Source organism: Poromitra crassiceps, assembly GCF_964638095.1.
Source record: "Poromitra crassiceps genome assembly, chromosome: 14".
Taxonomy (NCBI): domain Eukaryota; kingdom Metazoa; phylum Chordata; class Actinopteri; order Beryciformes; family Melamphaidae; genus Poromitra; species Poromitra crassiceps.
The window spans coordinates 37,561,911-37,582,429 of NC_139633.1; the positions used below are offsets into that span (position 1 = coordinate 37,561,911).

Below are 20,519 nucleotides of genomic sequence, written 5' to 3' on the forward strand. Positions count from 1 at the left end.
CTCTGTGTACTTGGTTTGATGTCATAAAAGACAGATTGTAAGCCAAACAGCATGAGTTCCAGATTCAAATCCTGGGCTGATAGAGGTATTACTGCCTATTGTAATATAATGGATGGAGATACATTAGAGAGCTTTCAAACACTAAGTAAAAAATAGGACTTGGAGAAGGAAGATTTGTTTGGATACTTGCAGGCACGACACTATTTATTGAAAGAAATTAAGATTGGGGAAATAACTCGGGAACCCAGTGGTCTAATACAATTAATGGTAATGGCATACAAAAGTAATTCTAAATCAATAGTCTCAAAATTGTACCAGGGAATTCTAATGGGAAGGGGGAAATACTACAAATGATATAAAAAAAAAGATGGGAAAAATAACTAAACCATACAATAACTGAACGTGAATGGGAGAATATGTGTGAAACAGTCTTTTCTACTTCCTGCTCCTTGCAGTGGCATGAATTTAGTTGGAAGAACCTTATAAGGTTTTTTATTACACCTAAAATTAAACCATATGTCACCAGTAAACCATACATGCTGGAGAAACTGTGGGTCTGATGAGGCAAACCATTTCCACATCTTCTGGAAGATGTGGCAGTGTCAGTATTACCTGTTATATACAAGGCTGTATCAGTATTACCTGTTATATACAAGGCTGTATCAGTATTACCTGTTATATACAAGGCTGGTATCAGTATTACCTGTTATATACAAGGCTGTATCAGTATTACCTGTTATATACAAGGCTGTATCAGTATTACCTGTTATATACAAGGCTGTATCAGTATTACCTGTTATATACAAGGCTGTATCAGTATTACCTGTTATATACAAGGCTGTATGAGTATTACCTGTTATAAGGCTCTATCAGTATTACCTGTTATATACAAGGCTGGTATCAGTATTACCTGTTATATACAAGGCTGTATCAGTATTACCTGTTATATACAAGGCTGTATCAGTATTACCTGTTATATTACAAGGCTGTATCAGTATTACCTGTTATATACAAGTCTGTATCAGTATTACCTGTTATATACAAGGCTGTATCAGTATTACCTGTTATATACAAGGCTGGTATCAGTATTACCTGTTATATACAAGGCTGCTATCAGTATTACCTGTTATATACAAGGCTGTATCAGTATTACCTGTTATATACAAGGCTGGTATCAGTATTACCTGTTATATACAAGGCTGCTATCAGTATTACCTGTTATATACAAGGCTGTATCAGTATTACCTGTTATATACAAGGCTCTATCAGTATTACCTGTTATATACAAGGCTGTATCTGTATTACCTTGTAATATACAAGGCTCTATCAGTATTACCTGTTATATACACGCACACACACACACCCACACACACACACACACACACACACACACACACACACACACACACACACACAGTCTATATATATAGATATATATATATATATATATATATATATATATATATATATATATATATATATAGATAGATAGCCTATAGATAGATAGATAGATAGATAGATAGATAGATAGATAGATAGATAGATAGATATTTTTATTCAAGTGTCATGCACACAGGGTGCTCAGCCCGCATGGGCTTATAAGACACTAAAGACAACAATCTTGCATGGTGTGTAAACAATTTGACACAAACATCCAGTATGTATGCATATATATACACACACACACACACACACTGTGTGTGTGTGTATATATAAACATATCCACACTGGATACATATACACAAACGTACACATTATAGAACTCAAATCAAATATACAGCATATTTTTTCTCTTTTCCCAGGCTTTAGAAATGAAATTGGGTGCATGGAATGCTCCCTTTCTAAAACATAAGTCAAATTATAATTATTATATATATACATATATATATATATATATATATATATATAATAATTATAATTTGAATGCCACAACACACGCAGCTCGAGTGCTATACTGCTTTTATAAAACGGTTTCCAAGTATGATAATATAATAATAATAGTAATACTATAAGTCCGACTGCCATGGCATTCTGGTAGAGTCAGTTGAAACACTACTGTAAGGCGGGACCGCAAGAACGTGCGGGTGATTTGATTGGATCGTTCTGAGACTGAAGTTGACATTGGCCAATCCTGGCGCTTGCTGAGAAGCTGAGAGCTTTCTGGAAAGCCCAACACGCAGCTCGAGCGCAGCGCTGCATTCTCAGCGCTTGCTGAGAAGCTGAGAGCTTTCTGGAAAGCCCGACACCAACTAACGTTACGGGGTTAAATGCGGGGTTAACAGCCTTTCTTTTGCAAAGAAGACATTAGCCCGCATCTATTCTTGTACAAAACATAATTTTCTGCGAAGTATTAGTAAAGTTATAAGCGAAGATCGATTCACAAGGATCTGACAGCTGTCTCCGCCATTTGTTTTTTCTACATTGTCATTGTAACCAAAGCCTTTTAGTAAGAGAGTTGCGTGGCCATGGGTTATGAGTTGCGTGGCCATGGGTTATTGGAGTGGGTTACGGGATTTATACGATGGCTGTGAACCAATCAGATTGCTTGATTTGAGAGAGCCGTTTTATAAATATATATATATAGGACCTCTTCCATCCATCCATCCATCCATCCATCCATTCATATATCTATCCATCCATATATCTATCTATCTATCTATTCATCGATCGATCGATCTATCTATCTATCTATTCATCGATCGATCAATCGATCTATCTATCTATCTATCTATTCATCGATCGATCTATCTATCTATCTATCTATTCATCGATCGATCTATCTATCTATCTATCTATCTTATCTATCTATCTATCTATCTATCTATCTATCTATCTATCTATCTATCTATCTATCTATCTATCTATCCATCTTATCTTATCTATCTATCTATCTATCTATCTATCTATCTATCTATCTATCTATCTATCTATCTATCTATCCATATATCTATCTATCCATATATCTATCTATCTATCTATCTATCTATCTATCTATCTATCTATCTATCTATCTATCTATCTATCTATCTATCTCTGACAGAAAGGCGTAATCCAACGAAGTTGCCACTTGGGTGGACATAACCTCGCGTCACCAGGCTCTTCTCGGGGAGAAAAGGGTGGACTTGCAACCATGCAACTAAATGACCATAAAGTGTGAAGCTGTTACAATACAGTAGGTGGCGGTAATGCAACAATTAAGAATGCCAACCGCCATAAAACGGAGAAGAAGAAGAAGAAGAAGAAGAAGAAGGAGAAGAAGGAGAAGAAGGAGAAGAAGGAGAAGAAGGAGAAGAAGGAGAAGAAGGGGAAGAAGGGGAAGAAGAGGAAGAAGAGGAAGAAGAAGAAGAAGACGGTTGGCCAGCGACCAATGGCAGGACGTCTGCATGTTTGCTAACGCTAGCTAGTGCTGTCAGATGGAGTAGCAGCGTCTGCAGAGCTGCACATGTGGACTGTTTATCTTTGTGCAAATGCCTCCAAAACGAAAAGGACCTTTGCAACTTGTCCAGAGAGACACGGACGACATCAAACGACAGGTTTGTTAGTAAACTATGGTTGAATGTAGCCTCAACGCGAGACTCATCAGAATGACTGATGAGTCTCTCGTTGAGGCTAGGTTGAATGTAGCCTGGTATCCAGCTCCATATGAATCACAGTTGTCAGCAGCACCTACTCTTCATTCAGCACTTTCATTGGGGCTGGTTACCAGGCTAGGCTGAATGCAGTCGCTTGAGTCTTGATCTACGAGCTGTGCTGTGTGTGAGTTCCTTTGTACCACGCTTCTGTATTTCACTGTGATGTTCTGTCGACACCAGGAAATGAAAGGTACCATGTAACGTTACAGGCGGCTGAACTGAAACAAAGTTTGTGTAGTAGATCCTGTCATCACGCGTACCAGATAGGAGAGGTACTATGCACACACGTATCCAGATAGAACAGCAAGTCAAGTCAGAGCAATTCAACAGCCCAGTATCATTCAATTCAATATATTGTAACGAAGTGGGTATTCGTCCAAGGAACTGGAGACTTGAAGTTGGTACAGGCTTTTTATTCTTGTCTTCACAATACACGCTCCTAGCAGCTAGCTTCGCTGCTAGCTCTAAACCACCCGGTCAGCTCGCCCACCCTGGCCTGACTGGCCTCCGCCCCGGCCGCTGGTCACATATATCCCCTTCCCCCTAGGAACACACCCACACATATCAGTTCCTAGCCAAGCACGGAAACACCCCAATACACGTAATTACCCGATACGTTACACATCCCCCACACAAATTTAATGTCGCTTCCACGCGACATGCACAACCCACACACATCCCCCTGTACCAAAACACACCCAACACAATATTTTTTCCCATCACCACATCAAATTCTAATTCCCCAACAAACAGTCTTTTCTTTTCAGCACCCCCGTCATAATGTCCAGTTTGCATCAGGTACTCCGTAATGTCTAGTTTTCCATTAGGTACTCCCATAATGTCTAGTTTCCCATTAGGCACTCCATAATGTCTAGTTTTCATTATTTCCCTTCTTTTTCACACATTTAAATTCAACCCACATTTCCCACATTTAGTCCCTTTTAAACCCCATTTCCATCCCCCCTTTTCCCAGCTTCACCAATTCCCCTGAAGCACTCTTTTCGGTCCCCCCTTTTTGTTTGTTCCAGTAGCAAATGCACGAACGAGCACCGGATCGACATCCTCGTCCTCCGGTCTCCACTCGCGCCCGTCGACTCTCCAGCTGACCCTGGCGTCGTCCTCCCGGCCTCGCACTCGCTCGTTTTTCCGTCCCCCTCCTCCAGGGTTGAGGACAGCAGAGCGAACACCACCGGCGTCGATCTTCCCCTCGGCTCTCCGCTCGTTTTTCCGTCCCCCTCCTCCAGGGTTGAGGACAGCAGAGCGAACACCACCGGCGTCGATCTTCCCCTCGGCTCTCCGCAGTGCAACGTTAGGGGGTGTATAGCGGTTAGGCTGGGCCGGTTCCCCCGGCGGTAACCCCTCTCGCTCACTCGGAGACACGAGCGTCGCTCTCCCGACTGTAACAACGCTGCAGACGATGTCCCTCTCTTCCCTCTGGCTGTTCACGCTCTTCCCAGCCTGCGTCTCACCTCCGGCCTCCACACTCTCAGTGCAGTCCCTGGCCAAGTGCTCCGGTGACTGGCAAGTCCAGCAGAGTCTCACCTGTCTGCCGCCTGCACGTCTCTCTTCTCCCGCTGTCCCCCGATCTCCGACAGCCTCTGGACACTCTCTGGCTAGATGTCCGATCGCGCTACATGCCCAGCAGGCTCCCTGCTGTCCATGTCGTTGTCCCGCATACCCGGTCCGTCTCCCGGAACCGCATCGGCACCACCTCGCCACGTGGCCCGGCTCTCTGCAGGTCCAACACAGTCTCTTCCATGGCTCTTCCGGCCGCTCTCCCCGCTGCATTACCTCCGCGCTCATCAAGTCCACCCGCTGCATGACTTCTCGCAGCGCCCGCATCACCTCTACTGCCCAGGCAGGAGTCTCTTGCACCAGCCGTCCGACCTCTCTCAACACACGGGCCTCCATGCCCGCCAGCATCGAGCTGATCCCCGCCGTCAGCTCTCTTTTCCTCCCGTTCACCGATGGCCATTCTCCGGAGATACTTGATTCTCCGCGCACCATCGCACGTGGTTTTAGCAGCTAGCAGCTAGCAGTTAGCACCCCTGGTAGCTAACTTACTAGCGCTAGTTTCTAGAGCCAAAAAGCCGCACCACCCGTCTCTTTTGCCGTTCCTTCTCACCCTCTCCCCTCTCGGCCGAATCAGAGGCGTTACCGCTTTACTGTCTGGCACCAATGTAACGAAGTGGGTATTCGTCCAAGGAACTGGAGACTTGAAGTTGGTACAGGCTTTTTATTCTTGTCTTCACAATACACGCTCCTAGCAGCTAGCTTCGCTGCTAGCTCTAAACCACCCGGTCAGCTCGCCCACCCTGGCCTGACTGGCCTCCGCCCCGGCCGCTGGTCACATATATCCCCTTCCCCCTAGGAACACACCCACACATATCAGTTCCTAGCCAAGCACGGAAACACCCCAATACACGTAATTACCCGATACGTTACAATATGAAAGAAAACTCAATTTCTTAGACTTTTAAACGTTAAAAAAAAGGATCAAAACACAAGTGTTATGTTTTTGTTATCAAATTGGTTTCAACTTCAACAAATTCAATCATTCCATATACAAATTCAGAAAACAGAATTTAAATTCAATCGTCTGCGGGAACAAATCAAATCACTTTGAATCAAAGTCATTTACACAACCAAGATATTTTCTCAAGACTAGAATCATCAAAGTCGAGTCCCGAGTCACCAGAAACCTAGCCCCAGAAGTGACCCTACTACTGTACTCTGTATATTATATTTAATATACTCGTGCACATAGCGTTCCAATAGGCAATAAAGGGGAAAGGCTGTTCAAAACACTCTCCTGTCTCAGACGTCCGATTGCAGATCCGAAGATATGATAGTCCTCCTACGGAAGCCAGTAATTTAGCCCACCTGGGCAGACTTTTCCAGCCCATAATTGTTAATACTTGGCCAATAAGTATGTACAGTAACATACAACATAAAATTAACAGTAATATCTTCATTTAATGTAGAATGCAAAGGACATGTAACTGCCTTGTTACACTCGCATTCCAGGAATATTGTTATTTACCGCGGCTCTTACTGTGGCTGGTTGGATGCTCCAAGCCAGCAAGCAGCACTCTGCCTTGGCTTGGAAACAGCGATCCGCCCGGAGGCACCCTCCCGGTCCTCTGCTCCGAGGCTCGCGCAGTGAGCCACTCCACAGCGCTGTATTTACATGATATTGTGTTTGTACACAGACTTATTGAAACGTGACCGGTAGCTTTCAGATTTGTCCGGTAAAATACATAATTTTGCGGTGCGGAGCGGTGCCGGCTTGTTCTGCCCCAAATCGAGTGGGATCCATAATGTGGATCCCACTCGATTTGAGGGCAGAACAAGCCCTACGCAGCATTCAAGCACCAGGATGGGCCAACGTCAACTCCAGTCCCTCCCACTTTCCAATGGTCAAATCAAACTCCTCCACAGGCTATGTCCCGCCTCTCTAGCCTGTTTCAGTGGGAATACGTCACAAAGACCCATTTCAGCTTGTCTTTAAACTGTGTGTACTAGTCATTTGACTCGAATGGCCACCTCTGCTCTGGACTGTTTCTCTAACCCAGGTTGACAGTCTGCTGCAGGATGTGCAGAAGAGTCGGTGTGGAGCCACTGAAGAGGCGTTTCACAGGTAAACAGACAGACAGACAGACAGACAGACAGACAGACAGACAGACAGACAGACAGACAGACAATGTGTCCACTTAACAAACAGGTGTCGAGAATTGCAGACCTCGGCTCAGAAGATGATGGGAACACTGAAGAAGCTGACCAAGGTTAGTGCCATACTGTCATACTTTTAGATTACACTTAAAGGACGTCACCGGAGAAAAAAACGCTGATTTATTTGCACATGATCTCAAACATATTTGAAAACTGAATTAAAATCAACTCTGAATAACTGTCAAACTAAATGAATTCAAATCAACTCTCAATAACTGTCAAACTAAATGAATTCAAATCAACTCTCAATAACTGTCAAACTAAATGAATGCAAATCAACTCTCAATAACTGTCAAACTAAATGAACGCCTGCAAATTGTTTACAGTTTTGGGATATGTGTTAGATCATGTGCAAAACAAATCAGTGTTGTTCTCCTTTTTTCTAAGATTATTTTGGGGGGTATTTTGTCTTGATCAGATAGGACAGTAGGCAGACAGGAAAGGTGGGGAGAGAGAGAGGATGACATGTGGCAAACGACCACGGGTTGGATTTGAACCCGGGTCGGACACGTGAAGAACAGCCTTTGTGGTGCGCGTTCTACGAGGTGAGCCACCAGGACGCCCAGAAGTTCTCCTTGAAGCCTAAATAAGCTGTAAAGAGTTCAGCAGTAGAATGAGCCTCAAGTTCTGCATCACAAAAATGACAAACAACTAATATGACCTGTTTTCTTTGGTCTTTTCCAGACAGTTTGATGTAACCCTACTATATTGTGTTGTGTCTGATCAAAGCTGACTCTTAACCTAAACTGAAACAATAACCTGCTGTCTGTGTTGTCGTCAGGCCGATGAGCCGGCTCCGGTGGGGAACTACGAGCAGAGGAAGCAGGAGGAGGAGAGACGACTGCAGGGCCTCATGGAGCATCTCCACAGCCTCTCTCTGGAGCTTTCACCTCCAGGACCCAGCGCTGCTGCACGGTAGGGGTGGGCCATATGGCCCTGAAATAATATCACCATATTTCAGGCTATTTCTGCCATAACCATATTCTTGACAAAATATGTTATTATTAGTTTGCAAAACATGCAACAAAAAAAGTGTGTTGTATTCACCTTATGTTCAGACGCGGGGGTGGGCCAAATTCTTCCGGGTCGTGTTAACACTTCGGTGGTCACGGCGCAAAATATAAAAGAACGTCAAATAAGAGAGTTGTTCTTGTAGCGGACAGTGCAGGGGGTAAAACAAAGAACGTAGCCTACTACTTTGAGCTCGGTACACAGCAAGCAAGCGAGTATCCACTCTTAGCCAGGTCAGATAACGTTATCATCGACAATGACGAGCACTTTCTTGTAAAACATACCTGGACTCCAACAAAGAAAGCTTCAGATGGTTTTCTCTCATCCGAGCGCAGCTCGAGCCACTTACGTCTATAAGACCTGCAGACGTTAACGTAATTCCCTGGAATGCGAGAATTCACGAGCCAGTTACATGGCATTGCATTCTTAGACATTGCCGTTTGCTTTTATTTGGTATGTTACATACAATTGGCTAAATTATTAGTTAATTCAGAGTTAGATGATATTGGAGCAGTCCGCCTTTTTCTTTTTTCTTTTTGCCGGAAGTCGTCACACGACCACACAACCGGGTTAAATGGGCGTGGCTACATAAGGTGAATATGTTAGCAGAAACGTAACGTAACAGTTTGTCTTCAAATGTTCAAATATGCTTTAAGTATTACCGTGGTTTTTTGATTGATTGATTGAGTTCTTTATTGATAATGAACAAACAGTATATACATATATACATACACAGGCCCACCATTATCAAAAGGATAAAAAACGCAATAAAGCTAACAGCTTATTTCCATTGCGGTCCTTAAGATGACTGTGATAAAATGTGCACTGTTGTGTGTATGCCTGGATGTGTGTAAGTGTATAACAGTATGAGTGCATCAAGCACTTGTCAGAGTCTGCGGGTAACGCGTGGGTGTGCCTGCCACGCAGGGGGGAGGATAATATGGGGAAGTAGGGCACAGTGAATAATCAATAAAAATAAGCATAAAATAAAATAAAAGACAATTAGTACAATTAAAAATATACCCAACAAATCCTAATAAAATACGTACAATAAAATATAATCAAGTAAAATAAATAAAATAAAATCTAATAAAATACAGGATCGATTGAGACACCGGCTCAGTTACTGGCTGGCCGACAAGAGGTCGCCCCCACCTCAAACACTCTGGCTACCATTAAATCCAGGTTCTGCTTCTCCTGATCCAATTCTTGACTTTTACTTTGAAAGAAGGATAGGGGCTGATTGTCTTAATCTCAGCTGGGAGACTGTTCCAGGCTACTGCCGCTGAGTATAGAAATGAATTCTGGCCAATGCATCTTTTGCATTTTACTGGGACCAAATCTGTAGGGCTCCCTCTAGTGCCGTGACCATGTACATCACTGACCTTGGTGAAGTAATTTCTGAGGTATTTTGGGACAACATTGTTGACTATCCTGCAGTGGACCATGCCGAGTTTGATTTGTGTTACTCTCTCATCTACTCTGAGCCACTTGAGGCTGTCGAAATGAGACTGTAGTAGGTGAGTCCTGGGATTCAATTGTAAAATGAGTCTGACTAATCTATTTTGCGCTGTCTGGAGCCTGTTTTTCAGTGACAATGTGATGCTGGTGTACCAGGAGGAACATGCGTAATCGTATTGACATTGAACCAGGGCTCCCGCTAGAATCTCCAAAGCATACCTGTTAACAGAGGTTGAAATCCTAGTGAGGAATTTCACTCTCTGGTTAACCTTTTTGGCTACCCTCTGCGCCATGCTCTCTCCTGATAAGGTGTTGTCCAACACACAGCCCAAGTATGTAACCTCCTCTCTGGCTGAGACCTCTACGTCTCCCACCACTACCCTAAACCCCGGAGACCTCCTCAATTTAATGGTAGAACCAAAGAGGATGGCTTCTGTCGTACCTAAGTGGAGGGACAACCTGTTATCAACCAGCCAGCAACTGATCCTGAGTAGTTCTCGGCTGAGGATCCTTTCTACCTCCCCTTTATCTTGGTGTGAGACCAGTAGAGCAGCATCGTCCGCAAAAAGAAGCAAATCACAATCACAGACAGATTTCATGTCATTGACATATAAAAGCAAGCAGTGGAGGACTCGCACACAGAACTATAGACAAGACAAAGTCTTAAAAGATCAGATCCATTTTATTGTAGGATCGGCACAAATTGGCAGCAAACGTTTCAGTCCTAGTTGGACTATCGTCAGTGCAGCACTGACAATAAAATGGATCTGATCTTTTAAGACTTTGTCTTGTCTATAGTTCTGTGTGCGAGTCCTCCACTGCTTGCTACTGTATCTTATTTGACTGCCGCACCAGAAGCAAGAATCACTAGGACCGATGTCAAGCGCGCAGCTCTCTTCATGCTCAGTAATTGACATATAAAAGAAATAAAACTGGACCTAAAATGCTCCCTTAAGGCACCCCACAAGTTGGCTCTAGTGAAGATGACATGGTGCCATTCACTTCCACCACTTGCTTCCTCCCCCTTAGGTATGACTCTACCCACCTTAGCGAAGCACTGTTAAACCCATAGCCTTCATTTTAAATAACAGTATATTGTGGTTCACGGTGTCAAAAGCTTTTTGTAAATCTAATAAAACCATTCCACAATATTTACCTTTGTCTACTTCTGTTCTAATTTGGTCTGTCAGGTACAGCAAACATGTGTCTGTGGAGTGAGATATTCTAAACCCCGACTGAAACTCATACAGGATGTTGTTTGTTGACAGGTATTCATTTATTTGCTCAAAGATGATTATTTCCATAACCTTTGACACCGTGCTGAGGATCGAGACAGGACGGTAATTCCCCGGGTCTAGTTTATTTCCTTTTTTATAGATAGGAATAACTCTGGCTGATTTAAGATCAGTGGGAAAATGCCCCTTGTTTGTTGAAGGAGGAGTTTCACCGGCAGGACGTAGTGCGTGGGAGGATTACGTTATTCTCCTCCTGGAATAGGCTCCCCGAACCGACCAGAGGAGGCACTAGTGCAGCGACCAGGACTCATAACCTGAATCCGGCTTCCCACCCGCAGACACGGCCAATTGTGCCTGTATGTACGCCCGACAACCTGGAGGTAACACAGGGGCTCGAACCTGCGACCCTTGTGTTGCTATACGAGGAATCTACCGGTGTACTAGCCGGACGCCCGTCTGGTCAATTAACATTGCAAAGTCATGTTAGACGGTGTGGCTCTTTTTCCACATGCTTTGTTTTGATCCACAGTCACACCTCCAAGGAAGACAGCGAGGAAGCTGACGACGATGACAGTGACGATGACGACGGTGACGTCAATGATGAAGATGAGAAGAGAGCAGTGAAGCCGCCTTCTCAGTCTGACCCTCGTATCTACACAGCACTCAGCGACTTCAGAGGAGAACAGGAAGGAGATCTTTCTGTTCAGGTGAGTTACTTCCTGTTTCCCGAGATCTCCCCTGCGAGGGCAGCATTCGGCCCACAAGGCATTGTGATGGTTCATCATTTCCTGCACATGGAGCAACATGGCAGAAGAAGCGATAAATAAATGATCACATTCATACAAACAATATTAGGATTTAGTCTTCAATGACATGAACTCATCGGTAACATCTAATAATAATCTACAGAGTATTTGTCACATTTCAAACGCTTATTAGTTGTAGTTGACATTCAACAATTCAACTGTTCAACAGATTTAGAGTTCTCACCGGGCCTGAAAATTCAAACCCCACCCGACCCGACCCGAGTAAGTTGAAGCCCGAGCCCGTCGTGCTGAGTCGGGTCCCGTCGGGCTGAAACTCTAAGCAGATTATCTATAGAGTCTATTAGGGGTGCTCCAAAAAATCGATTCTGAAAGGATCGCGATTCTTAATGCCACGATTCCTGGATCGATTCCAAACTCCCAAGAATCGATTCTTAAAATCGTTAAAAAAAAAAAAAAAAAAAAAAAAAATTTTTTTTACAGTGCACCTGAACGCAACATGCAAGATACCGGCTGAATAAGTGTCCAAATGTTCATGTCATTTGTGTACTGTACTGCCACGGTGCCACCACCTCTTGCACTTAAGAACTCTGGTTAATGTATTCCCCCCAAAATCTATAAATCCTTCTCAAAGTCTACAGATCCCCCCCAGCCTATAAATCCATCTTATCTGAAGAACATAAGGGGGGAATTCCCCCCTAGTTTGCAAAATGAATTTAGGCCCTGACTCTAATACAGAAGTTGAATTTGAAGTCCAGCATTAATACATTTGTAATTTTTTGTCTTATATTTACCTTTGTGTTATTGCAATATAAAACTACCGTACATAATTGAAAATCGATTCTAGATTCTGGAATCGAGAATCGTTGGAATCGAGAATCGATTCTGGAATCGGATCGTGACCCCAGGAATCGGAATCGAATCGGATCGTGGCTTAGCCGGATCGGAGAACCCCTAGAGTCTATGTGACAATTGATGAACATACATGTTACACGAGGTGCAGGTGTGTGGAACAGGTTATGAACATACATGTTACACTAGGTGCAGGTGTGTGGAACAGGTTATGAACATACATGTTACACTAGGTGCAGGTGTGTGGAACAGGTTATGAACATACATGTTACACTAGGTGCAGGTGTGTGGAACAGGTTATGAACATACATGTTACACTAGGTGCAGGTGTGTGGAACAGGTTATGAACATACATGTTACACTAGGTGCAGGAGTGTGGAACAGGTTATGAACATACATGTTACACTAGGTGCAGGTGTGTGGAACAGGTTATGAACATACATGTTACACTAGGTGCAGGTGTGTGGAACAGGTTATGAACATACATGTTACACTAGGTGCAGGTGTGTGGAACAGGTTATGAACATACATGTTACACTAGGTGCAGGAGTGTGGAACAGGTTATGAACATACATGTTACACTAGGTGCAGGTGTGTGGAACAGGTTATGAACATACATGTTACACTAGGTGCAGGTGTGTGGAACAGGTTATGAACATACATGTTACACGAGGTGCAGGTGTGTGGAACAGGTTATGAACATACATGTTACACTAGGTGCAGGTGTGTGGAACAGGTTATGAACATACATGTTACACTAGGTGCAGGTGTGTGGAACAGGTTATGAACATACATGTTACACTAGGTGCAGGAGTGTGGAACAGGTTATGAACATACATGTTACACTAGGTGCAGGTGTGTGGAACAGGTTATGAACATACATGTTACACTAGGTGCAGGTGTGTGGAACAGGTTATGAACATACATGTTACACTAGGTGCAGGTGTGTGGAACAGGTTATGAACATACATGTTACACTAGGTGCAGGTGTGTGGAACAGGTTATGAACATACATGTTACACTAGGTGCAGGTGTGTGGAACAGGTTATGAACATACATGTTACACTAGGTGCAGGTGTGTGGAACAGGTTATGAACATACATGTTACACTAGGTGCAGGTGTGTGGAACAGGTTATGAACATACATGTTACACTAGGTGCAGGTGTGTGGAACAGGTTATGAACATACATGTTACACTAGGTGCAGGTGTGTGGAACAGGTTATGAACATACATGTTACACTAGGTGCAGGTGTGTGGAACAGGTTATGAACATACATGTTACACTAGGTGCAGGTGTGTGGAACAGGAAGCAACAGAATCTGTTTGTTAAATGTAAACTAATAAGCTATTCATACAACATCTACAGACAAAGACAAACGGCTGAATTGTTGAATCTCAACTAGGGCTGCACAATTAATCGTATTTTCATCGTCATCGCAATATGAACATGCGCAATAAACACATCGCAAAGACTGCCTGAAACGCAATGAATAACAAAAGTGGTTTTATTTACACGCGTCATGCATTCACACTCAGCATCGGATCATTTTGTCTTGTGTTGTAAATCCAGCATACACCTTTCCCTTGCAACAGTGCACCTCTGCCAAAGCCCAAACACGCTGTGTGTAGTTTCAGCTAGAGTCAGTGTGTATTTCATTTCTTTATTCAGTGGGCATAGGCTATGTTTGGGGTCTATATTAGCATTATTAAAGCAGAAAGACATAGGAACTGTATAGCTAATATGCATGCTTTAATATCTGTTTATTTATCGTCATCGCTATATTGAACAATGTTATCGCACATCGCAGATTTTCCTCATATCGTGCAGGCCCAATCTCAACTAATAAACTGTTACTATACTCTGTAGACTCTGTGTAGGTGCCGGACTATCCAAATAAAGTCTCGCTAATCTTTTACTACTAAGGCCCCTTTCACTATTTCTATAAAATGACTTCTTATAACCAGGTCTAACAAATGTTTTTCCATCTTCTCGAATAATCATGAAAAAGAGGTTTTCTATAAAAAATCAATAAAAGAGACAAAAAGGCACTCTTCAATGTGTTTGCATGACTGCCAAATAAATTGCTTATTTGTTAAGCGGAACTCATGGTCGGGTGTCAAGCTGTCACGCTGCAGCTGGCGAACCTGCCGGCGTGCAGCTCCCCGAAAAAGTAATATAATATTAAATAATGTAATGTAATGTAATATAATGTGATATAATATGATTATAATATAATATAATATAATATGATATAATATGATATAATATAATATCATATCATATCATATCATAATATAATATAATGTAATGTAATATAATGTGATATAATATGATTATACTATAATATAATATAATATGATATAATATGATATAATATGATATAATATAATATAATAAGAATAATATAATATAATATAATATAATATAATATAATATAATATAATATAATTTAATGTAATGTCGATGGGGAGATAACAGGAGTGAGTGAAAGCTATGACCAAGTATATGCACTACATTCTCTCCTTGGGCTAACTTCTACTCATTGAAATCCTAGTGAATTCACACCATTGACTCATTTTGCTGGGGACTCCCCTGGACCCCCTCATCAAGCTGACATTGGAGCATGTATGTCTAGCTGCCGCCGTGCTGTCCTAAAGTTTCTCACTTGATCAATTGAACAGAGGACATTTTCTTTCATCTTGGCCTTTTTATTTGGTCTTAAAAATGTTGTCCATCATCTTGACTTCAAACAGAAGAGGGCGCTCACGCCCTTCAAACAGTGTTTCCACAGTTCTAGTCCTAGTAGAATCATTCTGAAATCTAGGCTGATACAGAGTGAGTGAGCTAAAGAGAGAGTGGTGCCAACTGATGTCCAAAATGCTTGATAGACACATGACTCACATAGCTATTAGTGTGTGTGGGGGGAACAGTTCCAGGAAGTACGCTTGAATGCATCAAATAAAGCTGATAATATACAATTTGATTTTTTAAACGTCTTTAAACCCTTTCAAAGTACCTCACAAACGGCCCATTCTGCTGCAACTCTACACTGCTGCTTAATCCAGAAACTTACTTCCAGGAACTATGGCGAGGTCAAACAAATACAACAAATCAACTGGTCCATTGGAGTGAATGGAGATGACACAACTCTTATATCTCTATGGCTCTGGGCTGATAGGACTCACGCAAGGCAACTACACACCTTTATTTTCAGCCACTGTTTGGTGTGTGGTGAAGATCAACGCGTAGACCAGTGGTTCCCATCCTTGGGGTCGGGACCCCAATTGATGATGTCACTGATGATGATACTTATGATATTACCAATGTACTGAAATTCTGGGGTCCCTAGATTTTTGTGACGTCAATGTGGCATCACAAATCAAAAACGGTTGGTAATCCATTTATACAAGTCAGATATTCATTCTGAAAGCTTTCCTGTCCATCAAACAGGCTGATGGAATTTCTCAATGTAACAAGGTTCATAAATAAGCAGGAGAAATGCAGAAAGTTAAGTGATTAGAATAGAACAGTTGTGCATTCTGCAAGTCAAAGGAGCAACTTTGACTTGCAGGGCCCGGACACACCATACGGCGAAGCTATGCTGAAGCAATGCTGAAACTACGCAGCGTGGAGGCAGTTTCATTTCAGCGTCCTTGTTAAGAGGCGAGACCGATCACACCAGCAGCTGCAGTGATAGTTTCAGCTTCTGTTCTATTTTTCAAGCACGCTGCACCCGAGCTGCCAGGCACGAAGTCAATGCAAGTTGTGAGCAGGGGGAGGGCAGCGCCGAGCGAAGCGTTGAGGAAGAGAGAGTGCTTCTGGTGTGAATGTCAAGGCTCCTGCTCGAAGCTTCCGCGAAGTGCTGCTTCCCGGGACTTAAAATTTGGCGCAGGATTGCGAGAATCGTGCATATTTTTGTCAATTCCCGCAGATTTGTAAGTTATAATGCGGGAGAAGTCGCGCAAACTGGTTTGTTGCCCTGTGTTTCAGAGGGGCACGGTGCTGAGGATCATCAGGAAGACGGCAGATGGATGGTGGCTGGCGCAGGACAATAAAGGCAACAGAGGAGTCGTCCCTAAAACCTACCTGAAGGTACACAACCAGTCAACCAGCCATTTTGTGTCTCAAGATGACACTGATGACACCAGTTTATTTCATTGATTTTCACTCCTCCAGCTGTCACTGCCCTCTTCTCCACCCACTGCCCAGTCACTTCTAGTCATACTATTACACTACCCAGTCACTTCTAGTCATACTATTACACTACCTAGTCACTTCTAGTCATACTATTACACTGCCCAGTCACTTCTAGTCATACTATTACACTGCCCAGTCACTTCTAGTCATACTATTACACTGCCCAGTCACTTCTAGTCATACTATTACACTGCCCAGTCACTTCTAGTCATACTATTACACTGCCCAGTCACTTCTAGTCATACTATTACACTGCCCAGTCACTTCTAGTCATACTATTACAGAGAGTTCCACAAGAGCCGTTCGTCGGACATTTCACCGTCTGGCGCCTCTCTCGATCCGACTCGGAATTTTGACAAGTTGACATGTGCCAGATATGAAATGTGAAAAATACCAAAATTAAAGCCCCTTTGTATATTTTCAATGTGTATTGTATTGAGTTTGAATGAAAGCTTTTATTTTGAAAAATTCCAACCGGACGTCCAAATGATTCTCCTGGGCTGTAGTCTGAAAATGTATTGCTACGGTTTCCAGGTTGAACGTCATGTTTCCTTGCCTGTTCAATGCACCACTATGTTCGCTGATAAATGTTTTGCTACGTTGTGCTATGTTTTCGGCCCGCTGACGCGACCCTGCAAAGCCACTCCTAATATGTAACGCTAAACAAAACACTGTTGCAGATCTGCCTCTCAGACAGCGTTAGTTCCTAACGTTAAATTATCCATGACAGCATTGGACTGAAGAAGTTTGTTATTGTGAGAATTGCAGTTAATTTATTACTGCAAAGGTGGAGGAACTTTGAAAACATGCGCGATGCGGAGTTGTCTTTTATTGGACACGGACAGGTAAAACTTGCTAACACACACACGCTCAAACGTTTGCTGCAGTAATGTTAACGTTATTATTTTCGGTGTATTTCCCCCCCTGACAGGGCGGGGGGTTGACGCTTTTTCCACGACCACATGTCACTAATTGTCATTTCCATCATAAAGATGCATGTCAGCAGAATAACGTTATTTGATGGAGAGAAAAAGTCTAGTGGAGTTTCACTAGCGTCAACGCTAACGTTATTGAATGAGCTATAGGCACCTATCTGTAACGCAACAACGCTGCAGCCCGTCTGGTATTCAACCAACCCAAATTCTCTCACGTCACTCCACTCTTCCAGGACCTCCACTGGCTTCCCATCTCGGCCCGCATCAAATTCAAGTCACTGGTACTGGCCTACAGGGCTGCACACCAGTCAGCTCCCCTGTACCTGCAATCTATGGTCAGGTTCCAAACCTCTCAGCGCTCCCTTCGCTCCTCCACCGGTGCAGGTCGCCTCGCCCCTCCTTCGCTACGGGGGCTCAAAAGTCGCTCATCCCGATCTCGACTCTTCTCGTCCCTGGCACCTCAATGGTGGAACGAGCTTCCACCTTCGGTCAGGACGGCTGAATCACTGCCGATCTTTCGGAAAAGACTAAAGACTCACCTTTTCAGGCTCCATCTGGGCCCTTCTTGATCTAACTTCGTTCTCTCTCTCTCTTTCATAAAAAAAAAAAAAAAAAAAAATTATACTAACCTAAACTTGTACCACTATCCTAAACTTGTACCACTTTTCCTTCAGAAGTTGTAGTTGTCATAGACTGTACTCCATAGTTGATTGCTCTATTGCTGACAAAAATGTGTTATTGTAAGTCGCTTTGGATAAAAGCGTCTGCCAAATGATGTAATGTAATGTAATGTAATGTAATGTAATGTAATGTAATGTAATGCAACATGATAACATTAACAAACAACTGTTGCTAGTGCAGTAACTAGTTGGTTACTAACTTTCTGGTTAGCATTAGATGTGTCAGCTGCTGCTAGTCTCTGAGTTAGTTGATAACAAGATGTTGATTTCATCTGTTACCTGACTCCATGATAGTTCTGTAATTCTGAGGCATGTTTTAGATGTAATCGTGTTCGTGTGCAGTGGGATGTTTCCTCTTCACTTGATGCTGAACTGTAACACTAGCGTTAGGTGGTTAGCCTAGGCATGCTAGGTGTTGTCTGACAATTGGTGTGTTTTCATAACAGTAGGCTACCAGACCATCAGCTCAGTGGGACAGGAGGGGTGAGAGTTTGGGTGGAGCTGAGCTGTGTGACTGGTGGAAGAGAACCTCTTTAGTTGGGACATATGTTTGACAATGTTGTTGTAGTTCCTGTGGCTACTGTTAGTTATAATTGTTATACTGATCCCTTAACCTACTTGTTTGACTCGATAAAAAACATCTATATATTAATTGTGATTCATTATAGCCAGTAATTTTCACATGTCTCTGTTGGCATACAGTACCTACATGGAACCTTATAACATCAGCCCAGAACACAATTCATGCATCATTAGGCCTACTGGATGTTTGGGAACTTGAGAGTGAAATGAGTGTGATGTACACACTGTCTGCCCTTTTTTACATGAAAACCCATGTGAAGCGACGGCACGGTGGGGAAAAAGCGGACACTCTAGGAAGCCCGAAACAGCTAAAATAGGCCTCGAAAAATTTTCAGTCAAAAGATTTTATTTTGCTTTAACCCCTGAGCCTATATGGCTACATCTGGGCAAGAGCAGTGCCACTCACTCAGCAAATTGATGGTTAAGACTGAAAAACAGTCTAATCTTAATGTAAATGGTCCTCTAATCTGGTTTCAAGGGGCAAATTCGCCCGCCACAACTACTGGTTGCTCTGGTAAGATATCTGGCTGGTCAGAAGTTTGGGGAACTCTCTGCTATTACACTGCCCAGTCACTTCTAGTCATACTATTACATTGCCCAGTCACATCTAGTCATACTATTACACTGCCCAGTCACTTCTAGTCATACTATTACACTGCCCAGTTACTTCTAGTCATACTATTACACTGCTCAGTCACTTCACTTATAGTCATACTATTACACTGCCCTGTCACATCTAGTCATACTATTACACTGCCCAGTCACTTCTAGTCATACTATTACACTGCCCAGTCACTTATAGTCATACTATTACACTGCCCAGTCACATCTAGTCATACTATTACACTGCTCAGTCACTTCACTTATAGTCATACTATTACACTGCCCAGTCACATCTAGTCATACTATTACACTGCCCAGTCACCTCTAGTCATACTATTACACTGCCCAGTCACTTATAGTCATACTATTACACTGCCCAGTCACTTCACTTATAGTCATACTATTACACTGCCCAGTCACTTCTAGTCATACTATTACACTGCCAAGTCACTTCTAGTCATACTATTACACTGCCCAGTCACATCTAGTCATACTATTACACTGCCCAGTCACTTCTAGTCATACTATTACACTGTCTAGTCACTTCTAGTCATACTATTACACTGCCCAGTCACTTCACTTATAGTCATACACTATTACACTGCCCAGTCACATCTAGTCATACTATTACACTGCCCAGTCACTTTTCTAGTCATACTATTACATTGCCCAGTCACATCTAGTCATACTATTACACTGCCCAGTCACTTCTAGTCATACTATTACACTGCCTAGTCACTTCTAGTCATACTATTACACTGCTCAGTCACTTCACTTATAGTCATACTATTACACTGCCCAGTCACATCTAGTCATACTATTACACTGCCCA

The 20,519-nt window shown here is 42.8% G+C and overlaps 2 protein-coding genes across 2 annotated transcripts in view; one reads left to right on the plus strand and one right to left on the minus strand.

The window, feature by feature from the left end:
* LOC310789558 (NLR family CARD domain-containing protein 3-like) overlaps nucleotides 1–20,519 on the minus strand; it is a 708,349-nt gene that overhangs the window by 244,665 nt on the left and 443,165 nt on the right. The window lies entirely within an intron of this gene.
* LOC310789523 (nephrocystin-1-like) overlaps nucleotides 1–20,519 on the plus strand; it is a gene marked incomplete at its 5' end in the record, with an annotated part of 62,579 nt that overhangs the window by 1,684 nt on the left and 40,376 nt on the right. Inside the window, 5 exons of the mRNA XM_083651159.1 lie at nucleotides 7,208–7,272; nucleotides 7,357–7,417; nucleotides 8,146–8,279; nucleotides 11,601–11,778; nucleotides 16,681–16,782. Of these exons, the coding sequence (XP_083507285.1) occupies nucleotides 7,208–7,272; nucleotides 7,357–7,417; nucleotides 8,146–8,279; nucleotides 11,601–11,778; nucleotides 16,681–16,782 (540 nt within the window). The remainder of the gene's footprint in view (nucleotides 1–7,207; nucleotides 7,273–7,356; nucleotides 7,418–8,145; nucleotides 8,280–11,600; nucleotides 11,779–16,680; nucleotides 16,783–20,519) is intronic.